General features: G+C 37.8%; 1 protein-coding gene across 7 annotated transcripts in view; it reads left to right on the forward strand.

The window, feature by feature from the left end:
- The window catches only part of LOC136877476 (calpain-B), a 653760-nt gene extending 632703 nt beyond the window's left edge, over positions 1–21057 (forward strand). For all 7 annotated transcript variants that reach the window (XM_067151546.2, XM_067151550.2, XM_067151547.2 and 4 more), the window contains 2 exons: positions 8256–8451; positions 19271–21057. In XM_067151546.2, the coding sequence (XP_067007647.2) occupies positions 8256–8451; positions 19271–19356 (282 nt within the window). In that variant the 3' untranslated portion in view covers positions 19357–21057. The remainder of the gene's footprint in view (positions 1–8255; positions 8452–19270) is intronic.
- The last annotated feature ends 1869 nt before the right edge of the window (positions 21058–22926 follow it).

Below are 22926 nucleotides of genomic sequence, written 5' to 3' on the forward strand. Positions count from 1 at the left end.
AAATTACTTTGGTAAAAATATGTAGGGATTTTCTCAAATTAAATAAGGGATATAGGAAAAACTACATTGCACTAATATAAGATGCAGAGGCACTCACCTTATTAATTTGATGAAAATTACACAGAACTACAAAATCTTTACATCACTATCCCAGATGAATGTGTAGCATTCAATATACAGACTGTGCCTGAGGGAGATGACTCCACATGGATGAAAAGGACGAGTTAAGCTTTATCTATGACAGAAAGTTGTGGGTCAACAGAAGGGAAGATAAGAAATACTGTACCGGTGCTGTGAGTGCCATGCTGGGAACTCTTGCAGTCAGCCGCATGGAAATAAACAAAGAGGATGTTATGAATAAATAAACTATGCTTGATAGGACAAAAGTTAGACCAGATCTGAAGTCAGCACAGCAGTCTCTACCTCACAGTGCATTTACTACTTCTGGCAAAAATTTGTCGTCCGGTAGTGTAACCTAAAAGAACAGCAGAAAGTAAATTAAACAGACTTATATTAGGGTATATTTTAAAGAGCATAGGCCTAAAAGAAAATTTAATCACTATGTTATGGTGTCTTCAAAATAAAAAAAAATCCAGCCTGAATTTGCTGAAATGTTTATTCCGAATTGTCTTCTTGGTCTTTCTGCAAGAGTTTCAATTTCAGTTGCTCTATCAGTCCAGTTGAATGTACTGTAGTTGTATAAACCACTTGTGTTTGTTCTGCAGGCTTGTTGCTTCACTTCACTATTTCAACACAAATGTTAACAGCTCGCTCTTTTTTTCTTTCAAATATCAGAGATAGTTTGTCTTGTGATTCTGAACTGCTGAAATATTAGTCATGGATTCACCCTTTTCAAGGTTTTATTTTACTGCTAATTTTTCCTGAATAGTGGAATGTGTGTGTTTGCATTTCTGTTCAGAGAAGGGCTTACTTACTCAATCACATAGATAACATCTAAATTCAGTACAATACAATACTGTACAATGAAGAGAATGGGATGCAAAAATGTTCTTTTTATTGCTGACAAATACTTGTTTGAGATGAAACGACATATTTCTTTTCATTTAGTTTGTACGTATTATTGTTCCTATGGAGAATTGACTGCACTGTGTATCGACAACAATGGACAAACAGTTTTGACCTCAAAGAGCTATATGATGAATGGAACTGTTTATTTCCAACTATTTGTTGCATTTTTTGCATTTCCACAAGGTTACTTTTTCTTTTTCAAATTTTCCCTTCGTGTCCAGATTATGCAAAGTATATTAATCTGGATTAACAGAGTTTTAATATACTGCCTACTATTTGAGCCTGACATTCTGTCAGTAGGTACGGCTACATACTGATGTGAATATCTAAAAAATTTGCTTTCTAGTCTGCACATGAACATTTAAGATAGCAGTACATTGGTGCTACTTACAAGGGTGATGCAAAGCCTTTTTTTTTTTCAAAGAATGTATTTGACAAGAACATGAGAATTTAAGGAAATTCATGGGGGGAGAGAGAGAGAGAGAGAGAGAGAGAGAGAGACACACACACACTCTCTAGTAATTCATTTCTGTAAATGCTGTCAGCAGTTGAATTATTACTGTTAAGCTAGCTCCACCCAAGTGTGAGAGTGTGGATGGCGAGTTCATCTAACCTCACCTCACCTCAGCAGTGTTCTGTTCTGAGTCAGTATTTGGCATAAGACTTAAAAGAAGGAAATAGCAAGCCTGAGTTTCCCGTCCACATTCTCACCCTTGCTAATGTATTGTTTGAATTCACAGTGTAAACGTGTTTTGTGTTGTGAATGATGGTTCTTATTTTCTACCTCTTTTCCCACATCTTGGTGGGGTGATAGGCATGACCTATGTCGCACACGTGGATTTGGCTTGTTTTATGGCTGGATGCCATTCTTGATGCCAATCCTATGTGGACGGATGCATTTTAGTATTGCGTGTTCCTATGGTAGGTGATTGTGTGGTGTGTTGTGTGAATATGGAGAGGAGTGTGTGGAGAGAGACAAACATCATGTCCCCAATTCAGAGGAGTTAACCAGATGCGATTAAAATCCATCACCTGACTGGGGAATCAAACCTGGGACCCTCTGAACATATGTTACTAGATAATTCTATTAACTAATAGCACACAGAGCTGATGTAGCAGCAGTTTCGACATCCATCACGTCAGAATTTACAGCAATGATCAAGTGTTTCACGAGTGTTGAGATGAGTATGGACAATAGCACTCAGCTCAGAAACACTTGGTGAATGCCTCATTCAAGCGCCTCACCCGAGAGTGTAGAGATAGCATTATACATTCAATTCTAACTATATATATATATATGGATAAGTAGTTGAAATAAATGTTTTACATCTTCTTTATAAGAACTGTTTCATGATAACTGTGAATATCTGTTAACATTATGGACTAGTGTGTTTGGATGATTTCAAGAAATAAACCTTGTCATTTGTAACACTCTGATGAAAACATGATTGTTTAAATTGTATATATTAAAGAAAATTACATTAAACAATTTTCTTAAGTTATTATTATGAATGAACATTCTTTGGAAACTGCAATTCAGAGAGATATAGAAGAAACTGGATAAATTACCTCTCCTTTCCATCCCCATCTGCTGCAATCAATATTCAGCTGTTTTGTTTATTGAAGCACACTTACAAGATATTGCATTTTCCTAGTGAATGAAGAAATATGAGGACAGTGAGGAATATGTAAAAGACATACTGTAAAATCCTACAACACAGTCAATAAATAACTTATCAAAGGAAAAGGAAAAGGACAGAAAGAAATATCGGTGAGATTTCTATTAGTGCTGAAAACTAAAACCAATCCCTACATATGAGGGTTGGGGCAAAAGTCATGGCAACTATTTTTTTTCTCGAAGATAGCAGTCTGGTTGGAAAATGGGACATATACAGACAAAAGGACAAGGTGTTAACTACATGTGTGGACAATGAATAGCACTGAAATATCCTAACACACTAATTTATTACGGTAGTATACAGGGCAGTATGGCCTTCCCGTTGCAAAAGAATGACAACACAGTACACATAAAGTTGACATGACAAACCTGGGCCTAAAGATCCTCAAAGTGGTCCCCTGCTACTGACACCACACGCTGCCAACTAGGAGGGGCTGAATACCATCTGCCTCAGCATTTGCCGCACCATGTGTGAATCCGGTCACCTGTTGGCGCATAGCATTAGCAATGTCCTCTCCTGTTGCAAACCGCCTACCATGTAGTGGTTCCTTAATCTTTCGAATGAGATCAAAGTCACAGGGCGAAAAGTCGGGAGAGTACGGTGGGGGCTCTAATTCTTCCCATCCCCATCGTCGCAGTAGCTGCCCTACACACTCTGCTTTATGTGGTTTTGCATTGTCGTGCAGGATTATTGCACTGTCCATAAGATCCAGACGTTTCTCCTGAACGCCACATCATATCTGTCGCACCAGGAAGTCCCTGTAGTACTGTGCGGTCACTGTTCTGCCATGTGGAACAAAATGGCAATGACACCCCTGACGTCATATGCGACGATCACCATAAATTTGACTGGGGAAGGATTCTGACGGACCTTCTATCTTCTTGGTGATCCAGTATGTCGCCACTCCGCAGACTGACGTTTCAGTTTTGGTTTGTATGCCCTTGGCCCAAAATTCATCGATGGTGATTATTTGTGACAAGAATTGCCAGCGTGTAAGGTGGTCAGAGCATATTGCATAGTGCACCCACCTTAAATTTCTGTTAGTGCATGTGGTACCCACCGCATTGCGATTTTGCGCAGTTGCAGCTCATTATGCAATATCCTGTGAATGATGCGTTTCTCGATGCCACGTACCCTCTCTAACTCCAGTAGTGTCCATCGTCTGTCTTCATCCAGGAGCTGCTTGATGACGGCACGTGCCACGTCTGTCCGCACACTGACAGATCGTCCCAAACGTTGGTCATCACTGGTTTACACACGTCCTTGCTGAAACTTTCCTACCCACTGTGCTACTGTACGGTATGGTAGGGCATTATTCCCATGGGCTTCCACTAATTCACTGCGACACTCCATCACATTTCTCCCTTGGAGAACGGCTTTGATGTAAGCGTGCTGCTCAACATGGGTTACCGCCATCTTGCACGACACTCGCCAACTGACTGATTTCACAGCCCTCGCTGCACTACTACCAGCTATCACAGAGCCATCGTTCTGCATACACACAATGTCTGCAGAACTTCCACACGACACATATACGTTTCTGTTCCGTTCACATATCTACAAGAAAAAAATAGTTGCCATAATTTTTGCCCTAATCCTCGTAATCAGAAAGCAGTGTTTGGGATGAACTTTCACCAGTTTGATTTCCTGTTACTTTGAAAATACTTAACTTCTATCAGACTCAAACTTGACACATCTGACAATTTTCTTACTATTTGCTCCAATATGCCTTACTAAGAAATAGCAGCAAATGCTATAAACTCAAGAGCGTGTCATGTAGATGCTGTACTGACTAGCCGCAACTGGCTGATACTTATATCAGAGTTTAAGATTCTTGCCTGCAGTTCTGTAATTCATTGGTCTACTCGATGGCTTATCAGACCAATTCTTGCATAAAACATGCGGCCGCACATGTTGCATCCAATGGAAAGAGGGGGGGGGGGAAGGTGTGATGGTAGTGTTTGATGTAGTTTCTTTCTCTGGTGAGTTTCCTCTTTCTTTCTTCAATGTTCTTGCTCAAACAGTGCAACTGCAGCTGAGATGTTATTTTGGTTTATATCTACTCTTCTCATGGTCTTTTAAAGTTGATCTTTATATCACTTCAGAGGAGCCAGTGCAGAGTTCACTATACAGGATTTTCCAAATGAGTCTGCTGTCACTCATACGATGGATATGATTACCAATGATGCTGGCTTTTGTACTGCTTAGCTGTGCTTTTGTTGAGAACCGCAACATTAGTTATCCTATTTAATGTTCATAATGGACCTAATATTTTGTTGTTAAAAGCTTTCCTGTTTCTTGATGCCCTGGTAGTATAATATCCAGGTTTCACACCCATAGCATAACGTAGAGATAACAAAAGCTTGGTACACTATTATTTTTGTTTTAATCCTTCAATTTTTGTTCTGGAGTACCCGATGCGATAGACGTCCAAAAGCCACATGGACAGCCTGTATTCTATTCTCCATATCCTTCTCAGAGGAACAGTGCATTGAAAGAATACTCCCAAGGTATGAGAAGTGATCTACCCTTTCCAGAGTTGTACCATATATAGTGATATGAAAATCTGGGATGCTAGTTCATGGAGCAGGCTTTGGTTTTCTGAATGTTAACAGTCGGGCCAAAACGTACATATGCTCTATTGGAGCAGATGACTGACTGTTGAAGTTCTTCAGGTGTGTGGGCTGGAGAAGCATTGTCATCTGCATATTGCAATTCTGTAACCCGGGTGGAACAGGTTAATCTTCTAGAGCTAAGTCTGGCCTGGTTGAAAAGCCTCCCCCTTCATACCAATATTTAATTTCCATACTTCTGTTGTTTGCAGGTGTTGTCTCATAGAGGTGGTAGCTAGGTACAGGGTAAAAAGTGTAGGTGCAAGTACACATCCTTGCTTGAGCCCATTTGCAATTGCAAATTCTTCTGAGATATCATTCTGATACAGTACCTGACCAACCATGCCATCATGGAGAGCTTGGATCTGGCCAACAAAATGTTTGGGACATCCAAAACACCTCAATCATCCACATAGCATTTCGTGGCATTTGAACTGTAGCTCTGCTGCTGATGATGAAGAATTTCTTCAATATGTTCCTCAACATACCCCCCAAACCTGGATGGACATTCCTCCGTCCTTCCAAAAGTTTATCAAAGCTCTCAGCAGAATGAAAACAGGGAAGGTTCTAGGATCAGATAATATTCCTCTTGAACTCCTTCAAAGTGGAGGTTCACCTCTAAAAGCCAGGCTCTCTATGTGACTCCTAATTTGGGAATCCAAGTGTGTTTCCTTCTGCCATGAAAAACTCCATCATAGTTACAATCTTCAAGAAAGGTGCTCACCGTATCTGTGGCATTTAATTGAATTGACTTCAGGTTGTTTCTGTGAGGATACTACCTGAATAAGAGGTTGGCTGGCAACAGGATCAGATGGAGATGCTTTGTTGATGCCCTATGTTCCACAAGGAACAACAGGAATTAAGTCAAAGTCAAGTCACTACCTGAATCTTGGTGTGGTTTTTGTGCCTCTCGCAATACAATTGACATGATTGTACAAGACAACTGCAGGAGAAGTGCAGCGAACAAATGACACCTCTTTCTTAGTGTTCAATGACCTTGAAAAGGCCTTTGATACCGACTGGTAATGAGCAAGACTATGTGAAACATTTAACTTTTATCGAGGCATGTTCAATCATTTAAAGAAAAGAATTTCATAATGTTCCGTATGGAACTGAGGTCACAATTTAATTGCATGTTCAATCAATCAATCAATCAATCAATCAATCAATCAATCAATCACTGTTCTAGTAGCCTTAATGAAGAACAAGCTGAATTATCAGGTGAGGTTGGAAGGTGGATTCAATTACAGATAATCAGGTGTTCCATTTTAACTATGACAGACCTGCACATCTGGGTATGATGCTAATGATGATATACTCAGATGGTCCTGGAAGTTGATCACTTTATAGGTATTCCCATGCATAGGAAGTCTCTTTCCATGGTTTCCGACTTCAGCTCCAGGCAAATGCCTGAATAGTCACACACTTTCCAACTCTCTCTTTCTTCAGTCGATTGTGACTTCCGACCATCTTGTAGATCAAGTGACTTCATTCAACTCTGTTCTTGGCTACTTTTTAAGACCATGCCAATCTTAACTCTTGTTAATTACAAATATTACACACCACTACAGACACTACATTGACACAGACTTTCTCAAACCTTCACTTACACTAACAAGGAGAGTCTGTAGCGTGATTCATCCAATTTTGCCAAGCTTTCACAATGTTAATCTAGAATAGTTTAAAGATATTAACATTATTAAAATTTCCACCTTTACAATACTTGCAAAAGTTTTTATTCTTAAAGCAAAGTTATAGGTACATGTTTCATCGCTCTCGGGGACATCTTCAGCCTAGTATAGAATGAAAGTTAAATAGTAAAATTAGCATACAAAAAAAAAGTGTGGTATACATGTCTACAGCAAATCAAATTTACATGATTTTAGTGTGCCATTTGACAACAAAATGGTGATATGAATTCATGTAGCTCCCAAACTCCATAACTCCTAAACCAGACATACAAATTGCATTCTGTAAGTGGTAATTTTTACTGCAAACTATAACATAAAATGCTTATTGAGAGCTATCTTTTACAGATAGGTATATAGGCTACTGTCATAGACTTTTTTTATACAGCTTATTATGCTCAAAAATTTATTCTGCACATACTTGGGGGTCTGTTGTTAATAGTTCAGGCAGCATAAGGTAAAAAAGTGCTCAGATGGTATTTTTCCCCCCCTACTAAAATCACCACTACTCTGTTCCCTTTTGTCAAAGCTTAATGTTCATAGGTGCAAACCTGTCTCAATAAATGCTCTATATAGAAGTGAAAACAGCATCAAAATTAGTGCCATGGTTTTCAAGATTATCTCATACAAATAGAGACAGCACCTACCAGGGCTTGATTTTTATAATGTGTGTAGATTTTCTTCTTATACTCCTTCCCCAACACTTTGTACATACCATTCAGCAATTTCTCCAGATCCTCTGCAGGCACAGATAAAATTAAAATATCATGGTCAAATTCTTTCCCTACAGTCAAGAAAAATTTAATTACTTTTAAGTGATACAAAGGAATGGACAAGTGTAAGTCAAGTCATATACAGAAAGACAGTCACATTGAAAGGAACACTTAATAGAATAAACACAATGACAGGTCAGCTTGGGAAGAGGGAGAAATATTGTAGAAAAGAAAACATTAAAGGATAAACTCCGTATCTTCATACACTGCCATCTATTTTATCAGTTCTGTCCTTACGATTAAGTCTCGTGAACTCTGAATCTATGTTGCCACAATGTTCTTTTCATGAAATTAATCAGAACATTAACATTTCCAAAGCAAATAACTGTTTGCAATTTCAGCTAGTCAGTATTCTTTGCAAGGACTCAAAATGAAGAAAGCTGAATGATGAATTTTTTTCATGGATTTGAGGACATTGTCTCTGTGGGTGACTAAAGTGTTGTTTAATTAAATGTTTATTTTCCTTTGTTTCAGGCTGTTTTCAAGATGTACGACAAGGATGGTTCAGGATTCTTAAGTGCGTTTGAATTGCGCCAAGCCTTGAATTCTGCTGGTTATAGACTGAACAATCACATTTTAAATATCCTTGTTCACCGGTATGGGACCAAGAATGGAATGATCAGCTTTGATGACTTCATGATGTGTGCCGTCAAGTTAAAAGCAATGATTGGTGAGTTCCTTCATATGAAGTTAGTATAATGAAAATGGAATTAACCAAAATATTGACATATACTGTTATGGTTATTTGATGGTACGTGATAGTATTGTTATTTCGAGGAGCATGATAGCAGAAAGAATAGTTCTCATCAAGACAGCCATGGTTCAAATACCAATCAAAGCATGTGAAACTTTTGAAAAGAGAAAACGCATTTTTTGGTGGTTTCTTTTTAACATAAAAGTAGAGGTCCCATTGCTATGATCATACTATTAGATCACAAAGAACTACAAGCTTGCCTTTGATGTCTGCGTGTGATTTAAAAATAAAACTGCAAGTAAAATTACAAAATGCTACAATGCAGTCACTTGTTAGATAAGACAAAGATTTAAAAAAAAAAAAAAAAAAAAAAAAAAAATTGTAATCAAGTGCAGTAATTCATTCAAAATCTGAAGAGAAAATCAAAATAGTTGTTTTAAAGTGTTGAGAATAATTAGCTGTCTTTCTTAAAAGTGCAAGTACCCATTTGTATTAACCTAAATATATATAGCAATTTATTCAGTAACTGTGATTATGAGAATGTTTCTGTCTTGTATCATAGCCGTCAGACTACCTACACTCTAAAGAATTCCGAGAGTTTTCATTAATATCAGCAGGCCCTTATACTGTAAAATGAAGGCAGGATTCCTACATAATTCTTAATATCATGTATTGAAAGATTATATTTGAGGGATACAGAGAAGTAGTGATACAAGTCCAGAACAAATTATAGTGAGAAAGTGTGATATTTGTGAAAATGAAAATGAAATAGTTTACTTAACCTGCATATATTTATGAGATAGTCACATACACATTTAACCAGCACTCTTTTTAATAATTAAAAAATAATTTAAAGTTATATTCTTATTTATTAATTAGGGAACATTACAATTAAATGGACATACAATGGCTCCGTATTGAAAATGAAACATTTTTCGTACTTGAGTCCAGACTTGAAGTCAAAGAAATTAATTATTATTATTATTATTATTATTATTATTATTATTATTATTATTATGTCCGGCTCCATGGCTAAATGATTAGCATACTGGCCTAGGGTCACAGGGGTCCCGGGTTCGATTCCCGGCAGTGTTAGGAATTTTAACCATCATTGGTTAATTTCACTGGCACAGGAGCTGGGTATATGTATCGTCATCATCATTTCATCCTCATCACGACACGCAGGTCACCTACAGGAGTCAAATCAAAAGACCTGCACCTGGCGAGCCGAACATGTCCTCAGGTACTCCCAGCACTAAAAGCCATACGCCACTTCCATTTCATTATGATTATTTCTTTGACTTCAAGTCCAATAACAAACTAAAGTACACAGGGTGGAAGGAAATGTTGTATGGTGATCATAATGGGATAGCAGAGAATGATATTTGCAAGGCATACATGAAAATCATTTTTATTTTTCAGACATATGGTAGGTATTGTGAAGGTATGGTGTAAAACACAGTACTTTATGTAAGGTAATACAACAGTTAAGAACACGACACAGTACAGTGCGTACTTCTGTATGCTGCGAGTTATTCTGTTCACAAGGGCAAGTGGCCTGTTGTGAAAAACGCAACACATCTGGACGTAGGTCAGAGTAGTAAAATGAAGAGAAGCACATGAATTGTTTGTAACTTGATATTCACAAACACTTGCTGTGTGGCTTAGACACAGACAACAGTGACATAGTTGTTTGTCTGATGGTCGCCTGTGTGCCGCAAATACATATGGGTTTACGGACACTCATCATGCATGCAACTTAAAGCAAAATGGTAAACATTGACTGTTGTCCTTTTTGACAATAGTAGGACATTCACATATGTATGGTATTATAGCAGATACACTTCCTATACACTCCTCATGTTTTTGGTATAACCTTCCCTTACTTCTTGTATACTTAACACGTTGCATGTTATAAGTTAGCTCATAATCTTCTTCTTCAGTGAAGACTTGGCATGATGTCTTTCCCTTATCAGCTATTTACAATCACAGGCAAGTTTTGCAAGAAAGCCTGGTGACTTGGAGAAATAAAAGGCGATGAAGTCATTAATATCCTTCATTTTCTGTTCTGATACTGGCCTTCTCATTGTATATGGTTTCTCTTGCTCAACTGCAAAAGAACTCAGTGGACAACCCTGACTTTTCTAGGCAGTCATTGAATGGAAATCTGTCAAGAGTTGTGTATTTCTTTAAATTCGATGATAAATAGTGTCCCGCTCTCAGTTCACAACCATTTCATTTTTGGCCAGTTTAGGCTATAGTTTTTCCATCGGCAGTACCTTTTCGTTTTGTTGAACAATTTTCAAGTGGATTGAATAGACAAAATAATTCTTCGTGTTTTATCATATTCGCTTGAAATAGTTTTGTTTTAGTAGTTTCTGCTATAACCAATCCATTACCAAATAAAGAAATTTCATTCTCCATGTGTGCTTTCTCTTCAATTAAACTGAACTCAGAATTATTTGGAAGATATGATTAATGTCTGTATTCAAGAAAATTTATATTCAGTAACTGAAGTTACAGCCATTTTTTATATCTCACTTTGATCCTCCACAATAATTTGGAATACAAAATAATCCGTTGATGATCCTTGGTATGTGCTTTAAGATGTTTTACCACACATATAGCCAATTCCTTTGCATCTTACCCCCTCGCCCCTCATTTTCTTCTTGTTCTGACAATGCATTCTGACTGCTTGGTTGATATTCTGAATCTTCAAACACTTGTCTTCAATAAGAAACTCACATGGATTTTCTTTATTACTATAATGAAAAGAGGAGGGAATTTTTAACAGGTATAAGAAGATATTACTCCAAACTCAATGGCTGCAGTCGCTTAAGTGTGGCCAGTATCTAGTATTCGGGAGATAGTGGGTTCAAACCCTACTGTCAGCAGCCCTGAAGATGGTTTTCAGTGGTTTCCCATTTTCACACTAGGCAAATGCTGGGACTGTACCTTAAGACCAAGCCCTTTCCTCTCCCATCGTCGCCATAAGACCTATCTGTGCTGGTGTGACGTAAAGCCAATAGCAAAAAAAAAGCTATTGTTAGCATCTTTGAAAAGAGTATAGCAACTTAAGTACTCCACTGAAAAAGAACTATTTCTTGTTTACTAACATATACTTTGGTGGGTCTGAATTTGGTCTCATGGTGAATGTAAGTACTTCTTAGGATATATGCATTTATTATGTTATATCTAATTTTTAAAATTATTTTTTACCTGTGAGTGTGGTCCTCATTTGCAAAATCTTGAAGTGTATATAGTTTTTGGGTCCCTTTTTGTGTATTAAACATTCTTGATCATAATAACATTTAGGAAGGTTAACTTTCCATATGTATCTTTCTTGAGTGACTGTTGTTTGTTAAACAAATTTAGTATTCCTTTACAATTCCTTGGCAATGTTCAGGTTGATACGGAAGTGATGTTAGGAAGCATGGTAGTCACTTAGTACATTTTACTTTATATTCCAGACAACTACACAATGATAGGAATGTTTTAACAACTTAAGGATCTTGGACACCTTTGTGCACCATTAATATTGATCACCTAATACATTACATCTATGGAGAAGTGCTTTATTTTTGTATCCTATTTAAATCAGTGGAATACAACAGGAAGCTAATATGTTTCCCTTGACAATCCCATTATGGTTTTGCTCACTTTAAGTGTTTCGGAGTTTCAAGTCTGCCATATAGTTCTTCAGTGGGAATGGGGCTGAAAGAAGCCCCTGTATCAGTTAGCAAATTATCCTTGCGCATTATTAAAAAAAGTTGCATCATGGACTGGTCGTGGTCTTTCGCAACCAGGTAAGCTCACAGAAAGAAATGGGTATACACGAAGTGGATCTTCTTGGACACGGCAAAACACACTGGAAGGGATGTAGCTATTTTATGACCTACAAGAACAACACTGTACTTTTCAGGATGCAAGAATCAGAGTAGGAATGGTGTTGGTGTTGCCATAGTGGTCCCCAAAGTTTGAACATTGCTGGCCTGAGATATGAACCCATCAATGACAGAATCATGTCCATAGACGAATGCTTTTCTCTGCAAGATTAACGCTATTCAGATGTTCAGCCCTACTGTCACAGCAGCTGATGAGGAAATCAAAGTGTTCTGTGAACTGCTAGAACGTGCCATCAACAAAATACCAAATGGAGAAGCACTAATAATTCAGGGAGACTTAAATGCTAAGATTGGGGATATTGCTGAGGATAATCATTTGAGATCTTTGTTTGGATCATATGGCTTAAGTGAGAGAAGTGAATGAGGAATACACTGTTTGGAATTCTGTGCTGACAATGATATGACTATCTGCAACACTATCTTAAAGTATCATGCAAAGCGACGCTATACGTGGATTTTGCCTGGTAACAGAGTCAAAAACCAGATTGATTTCTTACTAGTCAGATGACGTTGGAGATTTTCTGTCCTAGATTCCAAGACTTTCCTGGTGCAAACTGTAGTGTCGACCATAACATGTTAGTCATGAAAAGGCATATTAGACTCCAAATCATCAAAAGGAGCAGCAGGTAGGACTTAAGAATCTGAAATTCCTTAAAGAGATTGGAGAATAAATAAGAACAAAACTCCAGGAATTTAGTTCAGATGAGTTTGAATAAGTATCCAATACTTGGGATAGAATTTTAAAAAATGGTTTCCTCATCTAGGATAGAGTCTGCAAAGTTGTTGCCAACAGCAAAAACACCTCAGTAATTGCACACGACACTGCAGCTGGTTGAAGAGGGGAGCACTCTAAAGACCAATGGCATCTAAATTACTCTAGAACAAAAATACGGGCTCTTCTGTTCGGAGATACAGCAAAATTGCAGGACGGATAGGACACAGTTTCTTAAAAAGGAAAAAGTATGTGATGGGAAAGAGCAACATCAAAACTCCAACAAAACTAAAGAACTATTCAAGAAAGTCTCCAGCATCACTTGGAAGTTTAAGTCCCACACTTGGTCGGTAGAGGATGAAACTGGCATCCTCATTGCAGACAAGAAAGCACCCATTAACAGGTGGAAACAATATTGTAAAATGTTATATTCATAAGGTAATGACAGTGTCTCAGGTGGAAGAGCAATAGAGCACCTTGAAATGGAACCTGCAATTTGGTGCGGTGAAATACAGAATACCATTAAACATCTAAAGGACAGTAAAGCCCTGGGTATCACATGAGAAATTATTAAAGAGATAGGGGAGGATGGCGTAGACATTTCTTATTCATTGTGTAATAGAATATGGAGCAATGGAGAATATCTAATAGACTGGACAGCATAATATGTTTTCATTCCACTGCCTTCATCAGTAACTGCTCTACCTATTGCACTATTCCATTTGTGCCACATGCCTGTAAAATCCTCTTGTAAATTGTAAATCGTGCCTAAAATCTTACATACAGTCTATCTATGAAACAAGTCAGCTTTGTCATGGGTAAAGGAACATGTGAGTAGATTCTCAACCTTGGGCAAATAATAAAAAAAGCTTGAGAGTTTTGTGTGTCTATCTCCATCTGCTTCCTTGACTACAGAAAAGACCTTCACCTGCATTGCTTGGGAAAGTTGTGGCATGTGTTAGATGAATTTGGTGTCTCTCCTCTATATCACTGGTGAGAGGTTTGTACAATTACAACACTGGAGCTGTAAAAGTAGATGGTGAGATCTCAGAATACTTCAGCGTGTCTCTTGGCATCAGACCTCAACTATACAACATCTACAGTGAGTATATCAAAAGGAAGGCACTTGATGATTGGGTTGGAGGCATCACAGTTTTATTGGTTGAAGAAAAATTATCAACTTGCAGTTAGCTGGTGACACCACTCTGCCTGCCAGCAGTTAGAAACAGCTTTCAGAAATGCTAGTGTGAGTGAAGAATGAGAGTCTTGAATATGGACTGGAGGTCGAGGTCAGCAAGTCCAAACTCATTGTGATTGATTGTTAGAGCAGCACAGGTCGAACTCAGAAACCATTTGAAAGAACTGGATATAATGCACTACTGCATTAGTAGAATAGAATAGCTGCTCCAGGTGGACTAATAAAATTGTAGGCAGATCAGGTAGCCATCCATAAATGTTGGTGTCATGGTTTCAGGTCTACGTGAGCCAGTCCCAAAGATGTAAATTGAGTCCAAGGATAGGAACAATTATTTTGGAAGATTGGTTAGGGATGGTAAGGTATAAGCAAACCAGGTGATGGATTCTGAGGAAAGAAAACAGATCATTCTGTTAACAATTTAATTTCAGAATAGCAAATTATTTAATTTAATTTCCGGGTTGAACCATGTTGTACTTGTACGCACATCACATACAGTTTGCCGACGTTTCGAATACATTGCAGTATTCTTTGTCAAGGCGACTGAAATACCCCTACTTGATCCGAGGTAATCAGTCTCCCAGGCAGAAATTACACTACTAGAGTGGCCTTGATCTTGGCCTTTTATATCTTAGCCTTTCTGGCTGACGTAAGCCCTGGCTGTCTCGCGAGAATTCTGGAAAGTATGCCTCACAGCCAGGTAGTGGGGACTTGCCCGCGCTGTTATGTAATGGGGTTGCGGCCCGTGTGTTTATGTTGTGGTCTGTATGTCTTAAACTATGAATGATAGGCATCCAAGAATTACTGATTTTAAATTTATGTTGTTCGGATGTTTCTTGATTTTGATAGCCTCGCGGATTTTCCTTTCCAGATTCCAAGGGATAGCTGCTAGGATCTTGGTCTTGTCAAATGATATTCCGTGCCTAGTTTCGTAGGAATGCTTGGCTACTGCTGAAATATCTGTGTTTTGGTTCTTGGTGTGACGGATATGTTCTTTTAGGCGGGTGGAGATCAGACGTTTTGTCTCGCCTACATAACAAGCTCCGCAGCTACATTCATTGTGATACACTCCAGGGGCCTGTAATTCTATTGTGTCTTTTACTGGTGGTAGATAACGGGCTAGCTTACGGTGAGGTTTATAGATAGTTTTTATGTTGTATTTGTCCAGTATCTTGCCGATCCTGTCTGTAGTGTTTTTAATGTATGGCAGTATCGCTGTATTCTGGCGGGTCAGTTCTTCTTTCCCTTTGTTTTCTCCTGCGGCGGCCTTTTCTTTGTTCTCTTCTGATTTTTTAAGGACTCGTTGGATGTTATTGAGCGAGTAGCCATTTTTCCTAAGGGTTTCCGTGAGGTGTTCTTTCTCTTCCTCGAGGTGCTCTGCGTCAGATATCGCTATGGCCCTGTTCACTAGTGATGTTAGGACAGCCTGCTTTTGTGATGGGTGATGAGACGAGGCGTGTAGGTACCTGTTTGTGTGAGTGGGTTTCCTGTATACTGCGCGACTCAGCGTCCCATTGGGGTTGCGTATTACTAGCACATCCAGGAACGGTAGTTTTCCGTCTACTTCTATTTCCATGGTGAACTGAATATTTACATGTGAAACCGAAATGTTTTCTCCACTTTGTGGATGACACTTTTGTAATCTGGCCTCATGGGAGCAATAACCTACAGCTATTTCTTGACCATCTCAACTCCATACATGTAAATATGCAGTTCACCATGGAAATAGAAGTAGACGGAAAACTACCGTTCCTGGATGTGCTAGTAATACGCAACCCCAATAGGACGCTGAGTCGCGCAGTATACAGGAAACCCACTCACACAAACAGGTACCTACATGCCTCGTCTCATCATCACCCATCACAAAAGCAGGCTGTCCGAACATCACTAGTGAACAGGGCCATAGCGATATCTGAAGCAGAGCACCTCGAGGAAGAGAAAGAACACCTCACGGAAACCCTTAGGAAAAATGGCTACTCACTCAATAACATCCGATGAGTCCTTAAAAAATCAGAAGAGAACAAATAAAAGGCCACCGCAGGAGAAAACAACGGGAAAGAAGAACTGACCCGCCAGAAAACAGCGATACTGCCATACATTAAAAACACTACAGCCAGGATCGGCAAGATACTGGACAAATACAACATAAAAACTATCTATAAACCTCACCGTAAGCTAGCCTATTATCTACCACCAGTAAAAGACACAATAGAATTACAGGCCCCTGGAGTGTATCACATTGAATGTAGCTGCGGAGCTTGTTATGTAGGTGAGACAAAACGTCTGATCTCCACCCGCCTAAAAGAACATATCCGTCGCACCAAGAACCAAAACACAGATATTTCAGCAGTAGCCAAGCATTCCTACGAAACTAGACACGGAATATCATTTGACAAGACCAAGATCCTAGCAGCTATCCCTTGGAATCTGGAAAGGAAAATCCGCGAGGCTATCGAAATCAAGAAACATCCGAACAACATAAATTTAGAAGAAGGATATAAAATCAGTAATTCTTGGATGCCTATCATTCATAGTTTAAGACATACAGACCACAACATAAACACACGGGCCGCAACCCCATTACATAACAGCGCGGGCAAGTCCCCACTGCCTGGCTGTGAGGCATACTTTCCAGAATTCTCGCGAGACAGCCAGGGCTTACGTCAGCCAGAAAGGCTAGGATATAAAAGGCCAAGATCAAGGCCACTCTAGTAGTGTAATTTCTGCCTGGGAGACTGATTACCTCGGATCGAGTAGGGGTATTTCAGTCGCCTTGACAAAGAATACTGCAATGTATTCGAAACGTCAGCAAACTGTACGTGACATGCGTACAAGTACAACACGGTTCAACCTGGAAATTAAATTAAATAATTCTTCACATCGTGGAAGCTTCACTTCTAAGAATAGCAAATTGATTAACAAATGTATAAATATTTAATATCGTTAACAAGATGAAAACATATTTTTAAAAGGGGGTGGGATGGGGAGGGTAGTTATGTAATGCAAAGGGCAAGTTAATTGACAGAACAAATATTCAGAAATAAATTAATTGAATAAATAAATGGACTAAGCAAAAAGTTGAAACAGTAAAAAATGCAAGAAACTCGCTAAACCTTAAATTTACTTGAAGTGTATCTTAAAAATTATTTTTACAGATGACACAAGTAGGTAAACAAAATTTGATATAGTTAGTCCAGTCATACTAGCTTATGAGAGGGGCATGAGATGTTAAAGAAAATCAGTTCATCTGAAATTAAAAGTTTATTAGAAACTTGAAACTAGTTAAACCAATAGTATTTAGCTTCTTACTGTTGAGCACCTTAATGCTGAATCAACAATTCTTAAGTATGGATGAGATGTGAAAGTCCATGACCTTGTGAGCTGGGACAGAGAAAGGCATAATGTGTCCTTTGTCACAGATTTGAGAAGGTTAAATAAAATAGTTTAGCTGCCCCAGGTGGACTAATAAAATTGTGGGCAGATCAAGTAACCATCCTTAAATGTTGGGGTTATTGTTTCTTGTCTCCATGAGCTAGTCACAAAGACAAATATTAGTTGCAGAGATGTGGCATCAAGGCCACATGACAGAGCATGTAGTCGGCTCACCTGCAGTGGAGTGCGAGATGATGTGGCGAGTGGAGACTTGAGGTAACGAAGGAGTGTTAGAACTTATGCTTAAATAGCAGAACCAGTAGGTGTGGCTAGTGATGAACTAAGGTATCAAAGATTAGACAGAGGTTTCAGTAAAATGAAAAAGCAAAATAAATGTAATTGACTACAGGAATTACAATAAAAACCTGGTTTTGAAAAAAAAATTTTTTTTTAAATGTGAAGATCAGTAAGGAAGGAATTATCAAGTTGATGATGATAGAATGATGTCATGTCAAATGCTACAGCACACGCAATGAGCAACCAATAATATTCAAATGACCGAAGGTACAAGAATACGAACCACTACAAGATAGGACAGTTAAAGTGAACAACTGGGCAAGAGCACGGTTGAAAGGCAAAATTTTAACTCGATGGAAAAACATTAATGCACCAAATGAAGCTACCTGCAAATAATATTAACAAGAAAGGAAGGTACTCTGACATTTAAATATATTAACAAATTACTTGCATAGAAGATCAGTTTGGCTCAAATAATAAAATCTAACTTAATAATTTTCACGAGAATGCCAATACCTTGGGTCAGCAATTGGTGATGTAGGAAGTTCCAAGAAAGCGATAAAAAGAGGAATTTTGCTGAGACTAGTTGCTATGGTGAAATTACTAAGACTTGGAAGAACAGGGTAATTGCAAATATGGCTGTGAGATCTGGACCTTGAAAGCTTGTGACAGAAAACATTCAATGTCTTTGAAATGTGGTATTGACATAGAATGCTACATGTGTCTTTGACTGCAAGAGAACCAGTGCATCCGTACTTCAGGAGCCAAAGATTTTAAAATGCCTTTTTCTTTGTATCAATGAAAATACTTCAGTTCTTTGAACACATTGCAAGATGACCTGCAAAAATCTAGAGAAGTTGATCTTAGAAGGGAAGGTTGAGAAAAGTAGACCACAGGAAAGGACTGCAACTAGATGGCTGGGACAAGTGAAGACTATCACTGGTTTATCTTTCCCTTGTTCTCTGAGGAAAGCCGAGGATTATCCGGGATGGCGATGCTACAGCAGAGATGTGACGGAGACAAAACCATTGCGACTATGAAGCTCAGAAATGTGTAAATCGATTAGTGATGATGAACATGTAGTTAGGGTCTACTTAAAAAGTCTCAGACTTTGGACCTTCACATCTTCACCCCTATTCTTTTTGTTGCTGAAGTAGTAAACTATCAATAATTGAAACAATTTGCTTTTGTTCTAAACTGAGCTTACACAAATGTGAGAAGATGGAGTTGAAAAAATAAGTATTTCGTCAACAGGAACAAATCATATATAATCATTGTTTTATATTTCAGTGTTTCTGCTTTCTTTCCTTTCAGATATGTTCAAAGAAAGAGATCCTGACAACACCAATTCTGCTACATTCAGCATGGAAGAATGGATTGAAAAAACTATTTACTCGTAAATCTTCAACAGATGTCTCGCTCGCACAGTATTCCATAGAATACACATTGAAAGAAAATGCAGCCTTGCTTTTTGATCAAGTGAGGTGTGTTGCAGAGGAAGTATACAATGGCAATTACAGGGAAGAGTGCTACAGAATGAATCTTAAGTTGATTATGTTGTCAAAACCTACATTTTGTAAATATATTTCAGTAACCATTTCCAATATACCTCTATTGTGTCACTGAGAAATAAGTTCCAGGGTATTTGTTCTGTATCATGTTTACATCCACACATATTTTACCATTGTAACTATGCAAAGCCCACATTGGGACTGCAGTTTATAAGTATTTTATACTACATGTAATTATACAGTTGCATTGAGTTTTACAGTCCAGTACTTTAACACAGTTTTGTTTCTTTCAATTTCACCTATCATTTCAGAATCATGTTAATACTGTTAATGCTGAAATGCAGTATTATATATTTATTTCACATTCTTTTGCAACCTTTCAGATTCAGATTTTTTTAAATTTCTTAAGGCACCTTTCAAATTATTGTAGTACAAAATCTATTGTTATTTAAGTATTCCTAAATAAAATTTGGTTTTCCAGGTTTCTCATATTAATAGCACAAATCAGTGGACTTATTACTGTGAAACAAGTCCCGGTACTGGAATTGAAAATGAATGTAGAGTATGAAATTCTTGGAGAGCAATTAGCTTTGTTCTTCTGTATATGAAGCGTTTTCTTTTTATACTAATACTAATTCTAATCCTTGTATTATTTCACTCATAATTTCATCTCATCTGTTCATTGGTCCTTTTGTAAATATTCTTTTCAAGACTTCAAAAAGCTTATTTGAGGAAGTTAGAGCTTCATAATGTGCAAGCAGAACAAAGTGTTAATAGGAAATGAACAGCAATTTTAACATATTAAAGGAAGTAAAAGAACTTGTCAGTGTTTGGAAAATACAGTACAAGTAAAGGAGAGAATTCAGTAGTTATTTTTCATGCCATGGTGAGCAAGCTCTGAATCTTGCATTAAAGAATACAAGAAAGCCACTATGGTTTGTATTTCTTGGAGAATCTAAAGGCAGCTGAAGGGCTGCTGTTGTTGTCTTTAGCGGGAACTGAGGATACAACATTTCTTTATTGTGAACATGACCTTGTTTCTATGAAACATTGACTGGACTAATTAGGTGCAAGGTCAGAGTCTTAGAACCATGCCATGAATATTATTTTGGGCTATCACTCTAAATGTGAACATCGAACAAATCATTTCTTAGTTCCTATCAATGATGACATCAGTGATTCCAAGATATGTGCCTAAGTCATTCCTTCCACACAATAGAGTCTGATTGTATGCCTAACTTTGTATTCATAATCTTCCATTATTTACCTTGTGATAGCCTTGAAAATGTGATATGAATACAATATTCATTAGACTCAATCTAACCTCTTTACCTTGTAGCTGTGTATTCCCAATATGAAATGAAGGCATTGGAAGTGTTCCATTTGTGTGGCAGCAGCCAAGATCTATGAAAGCTTTCTTGTGTACCATTCTGCTGCCTAGATAGTTATATTTTAGTTGCATCTGTAAATATTTCATTTTACATGTGTAAGTCGATATATTTCATATGTCTGTTCATAATCTAATTTTTTGATGTCATATAATATTTTTGCTTACATTGTTATGACAATAAAGTGATTTACTGTTTTGTATCTCTTTGATAAATTTTATTTTCCTCTCATCTTATCGTCGTGGCATGAATTGTAGAGATGACCAAAAAGCCCTTCTACTACCACTCGACCCACTCGGCCGGTGAGTACAGCGAGCTTATACCACCAATCTCAATAACTTATGTCAACTTATGTCAGATTAAAAGCTAAGTCATCTCTGTACAGGCTATGAATGGTCTGGGAGCGGTGAAAGGTAAAGGCTTCCACTATCCATAACCTCAGCGCTTTGTGGGGTGGAATGTTTAGCTCTATGCCCAGCCACCTATGCCCCCAGGAACTGATCTGGTTCTCATTTTGGTGTAGGTGAGTGAAACTCAGGGCCATATGCACCTCCAGAAGTGGAAATCTTGTTTCTTAAATTTTTCGACTTCCTGACAGGGAGTCAAACTTGCGTCCTTCCGGTTGTTCTTCGAATATACAGCAGCAAATTTAAGAAACCAGCATATGTTGAATTCCTTGACCCATAACTGGAAAATTTCCATCCCTATCAATTTTTTAATGCTGTACGGTGCACTGGTCTTTAATCGTAAATAAATTACGTGAAACTGGACATTTTCTAAGATGAAAGGATATTTTGGTTTGAGGGACTAGGCTGCAGTTTCCATCCCCAAAAATACTTACTCATGACAAACAAGCCTTTATTTAGCATGGTTTCATTCACCTCCCATATCCAAATACCCTTGAACCTATTGTATCATATATGAGGTTGCCATCTTGAGGAAGGGAATTGTCGCCAAATTATCATACACAAGAGTAAGATCAATGAAAGCAACTGCTGTTTTGTGTTTATTTTTGAACCTGGCTCCTGTATATGTTGTCAGTGAGAGGACTTGATTGAAATCCTGCTTCCAGTGCCAATTTTGTTACAGATCTATCTTTCAAGCAGCTTATAAACTATGCTCAGTAGGGCAATGGGACCATAAAAACAATGAAAGCCATCTCACAGCATAACCACCAAAATGTTGGAGGAACTCTAGGTAAATTTAATCAAAGAATTCATTTTTCCCAAACTTCCTTCGGTATCTTGTTGCAAAAATTTTCGGATTTTTTTGTACCAACTGAAACAAGAATTTGATAAATGGTTCATGCATTTCAACAAATTAGAAGACATTTTTCTGGCTGTGGAGAAACCATTTTCCTTTAATTCTTGAGGAGAATAATGTACCAAAGCAACTGAATTGTGGAACTTCGACATGGTAGAATCACAGATGAAAATGCTACAGCTGCAGATGACAGAAGAAAGGGCAGGGAAATCTGATGTGTAATTTGGGATCTCACATGATCGAGATTCTTACCCTTGCTTGCACAAGTTTTTGAAATATATACTGACAATGTTTGGGTCAACATATGTATCTGAAAGATTGTTTTCCAATATGAATTTTGTAAAATAATTTCTGATCCAGAATTCCTAATGAACACTTCAGAACTGATCAACTATTGCTGGAACTTGATCCGTTCTAAACTTTGAAAGATTTCATAAAACAAGACATGCTACTTGTCTCACTAATGAAGTTGGGTGGATGAATTTAATGTATTTTAAGCATACATATGAACATAAAATTTAAAATACCACATATCTAAAATATTGTTTGTTATGTAAATGTATTATATCTAAACACTCAACTGGTTGAAATTTTAAAAATGCAGGGGAATATAGTAATCAGACACCATAAGCAAGACAAGCACCTGTCTTATTCAACCAAATATTTGTACCTTAGAACCCCTTTATTGCAATATTACCATCAATCCAGATCCCAGGGAAAATAATAGAATGCCCCTGATCTAAAGTATCCTTTATTCTTGCATTATTCATAGACAATATTTTTCCTGATACTCCTAGGCTCAACTGTT

This window comes from Anabrus simplex, chromosome 7, assembly GCF_040414725.1.
Source record: "Anabrus simplex isolate iqAnaSimp1 chromosome 7, ASM4041472v1, whole genome shotgun sequence".
Classification (NCBI taxonomy): Eukaryota; Metazoa; Arthropoda; class Insecta; order Orthoptera; family Tettigoniidae; genus Anabrus; species Anabrus simplex.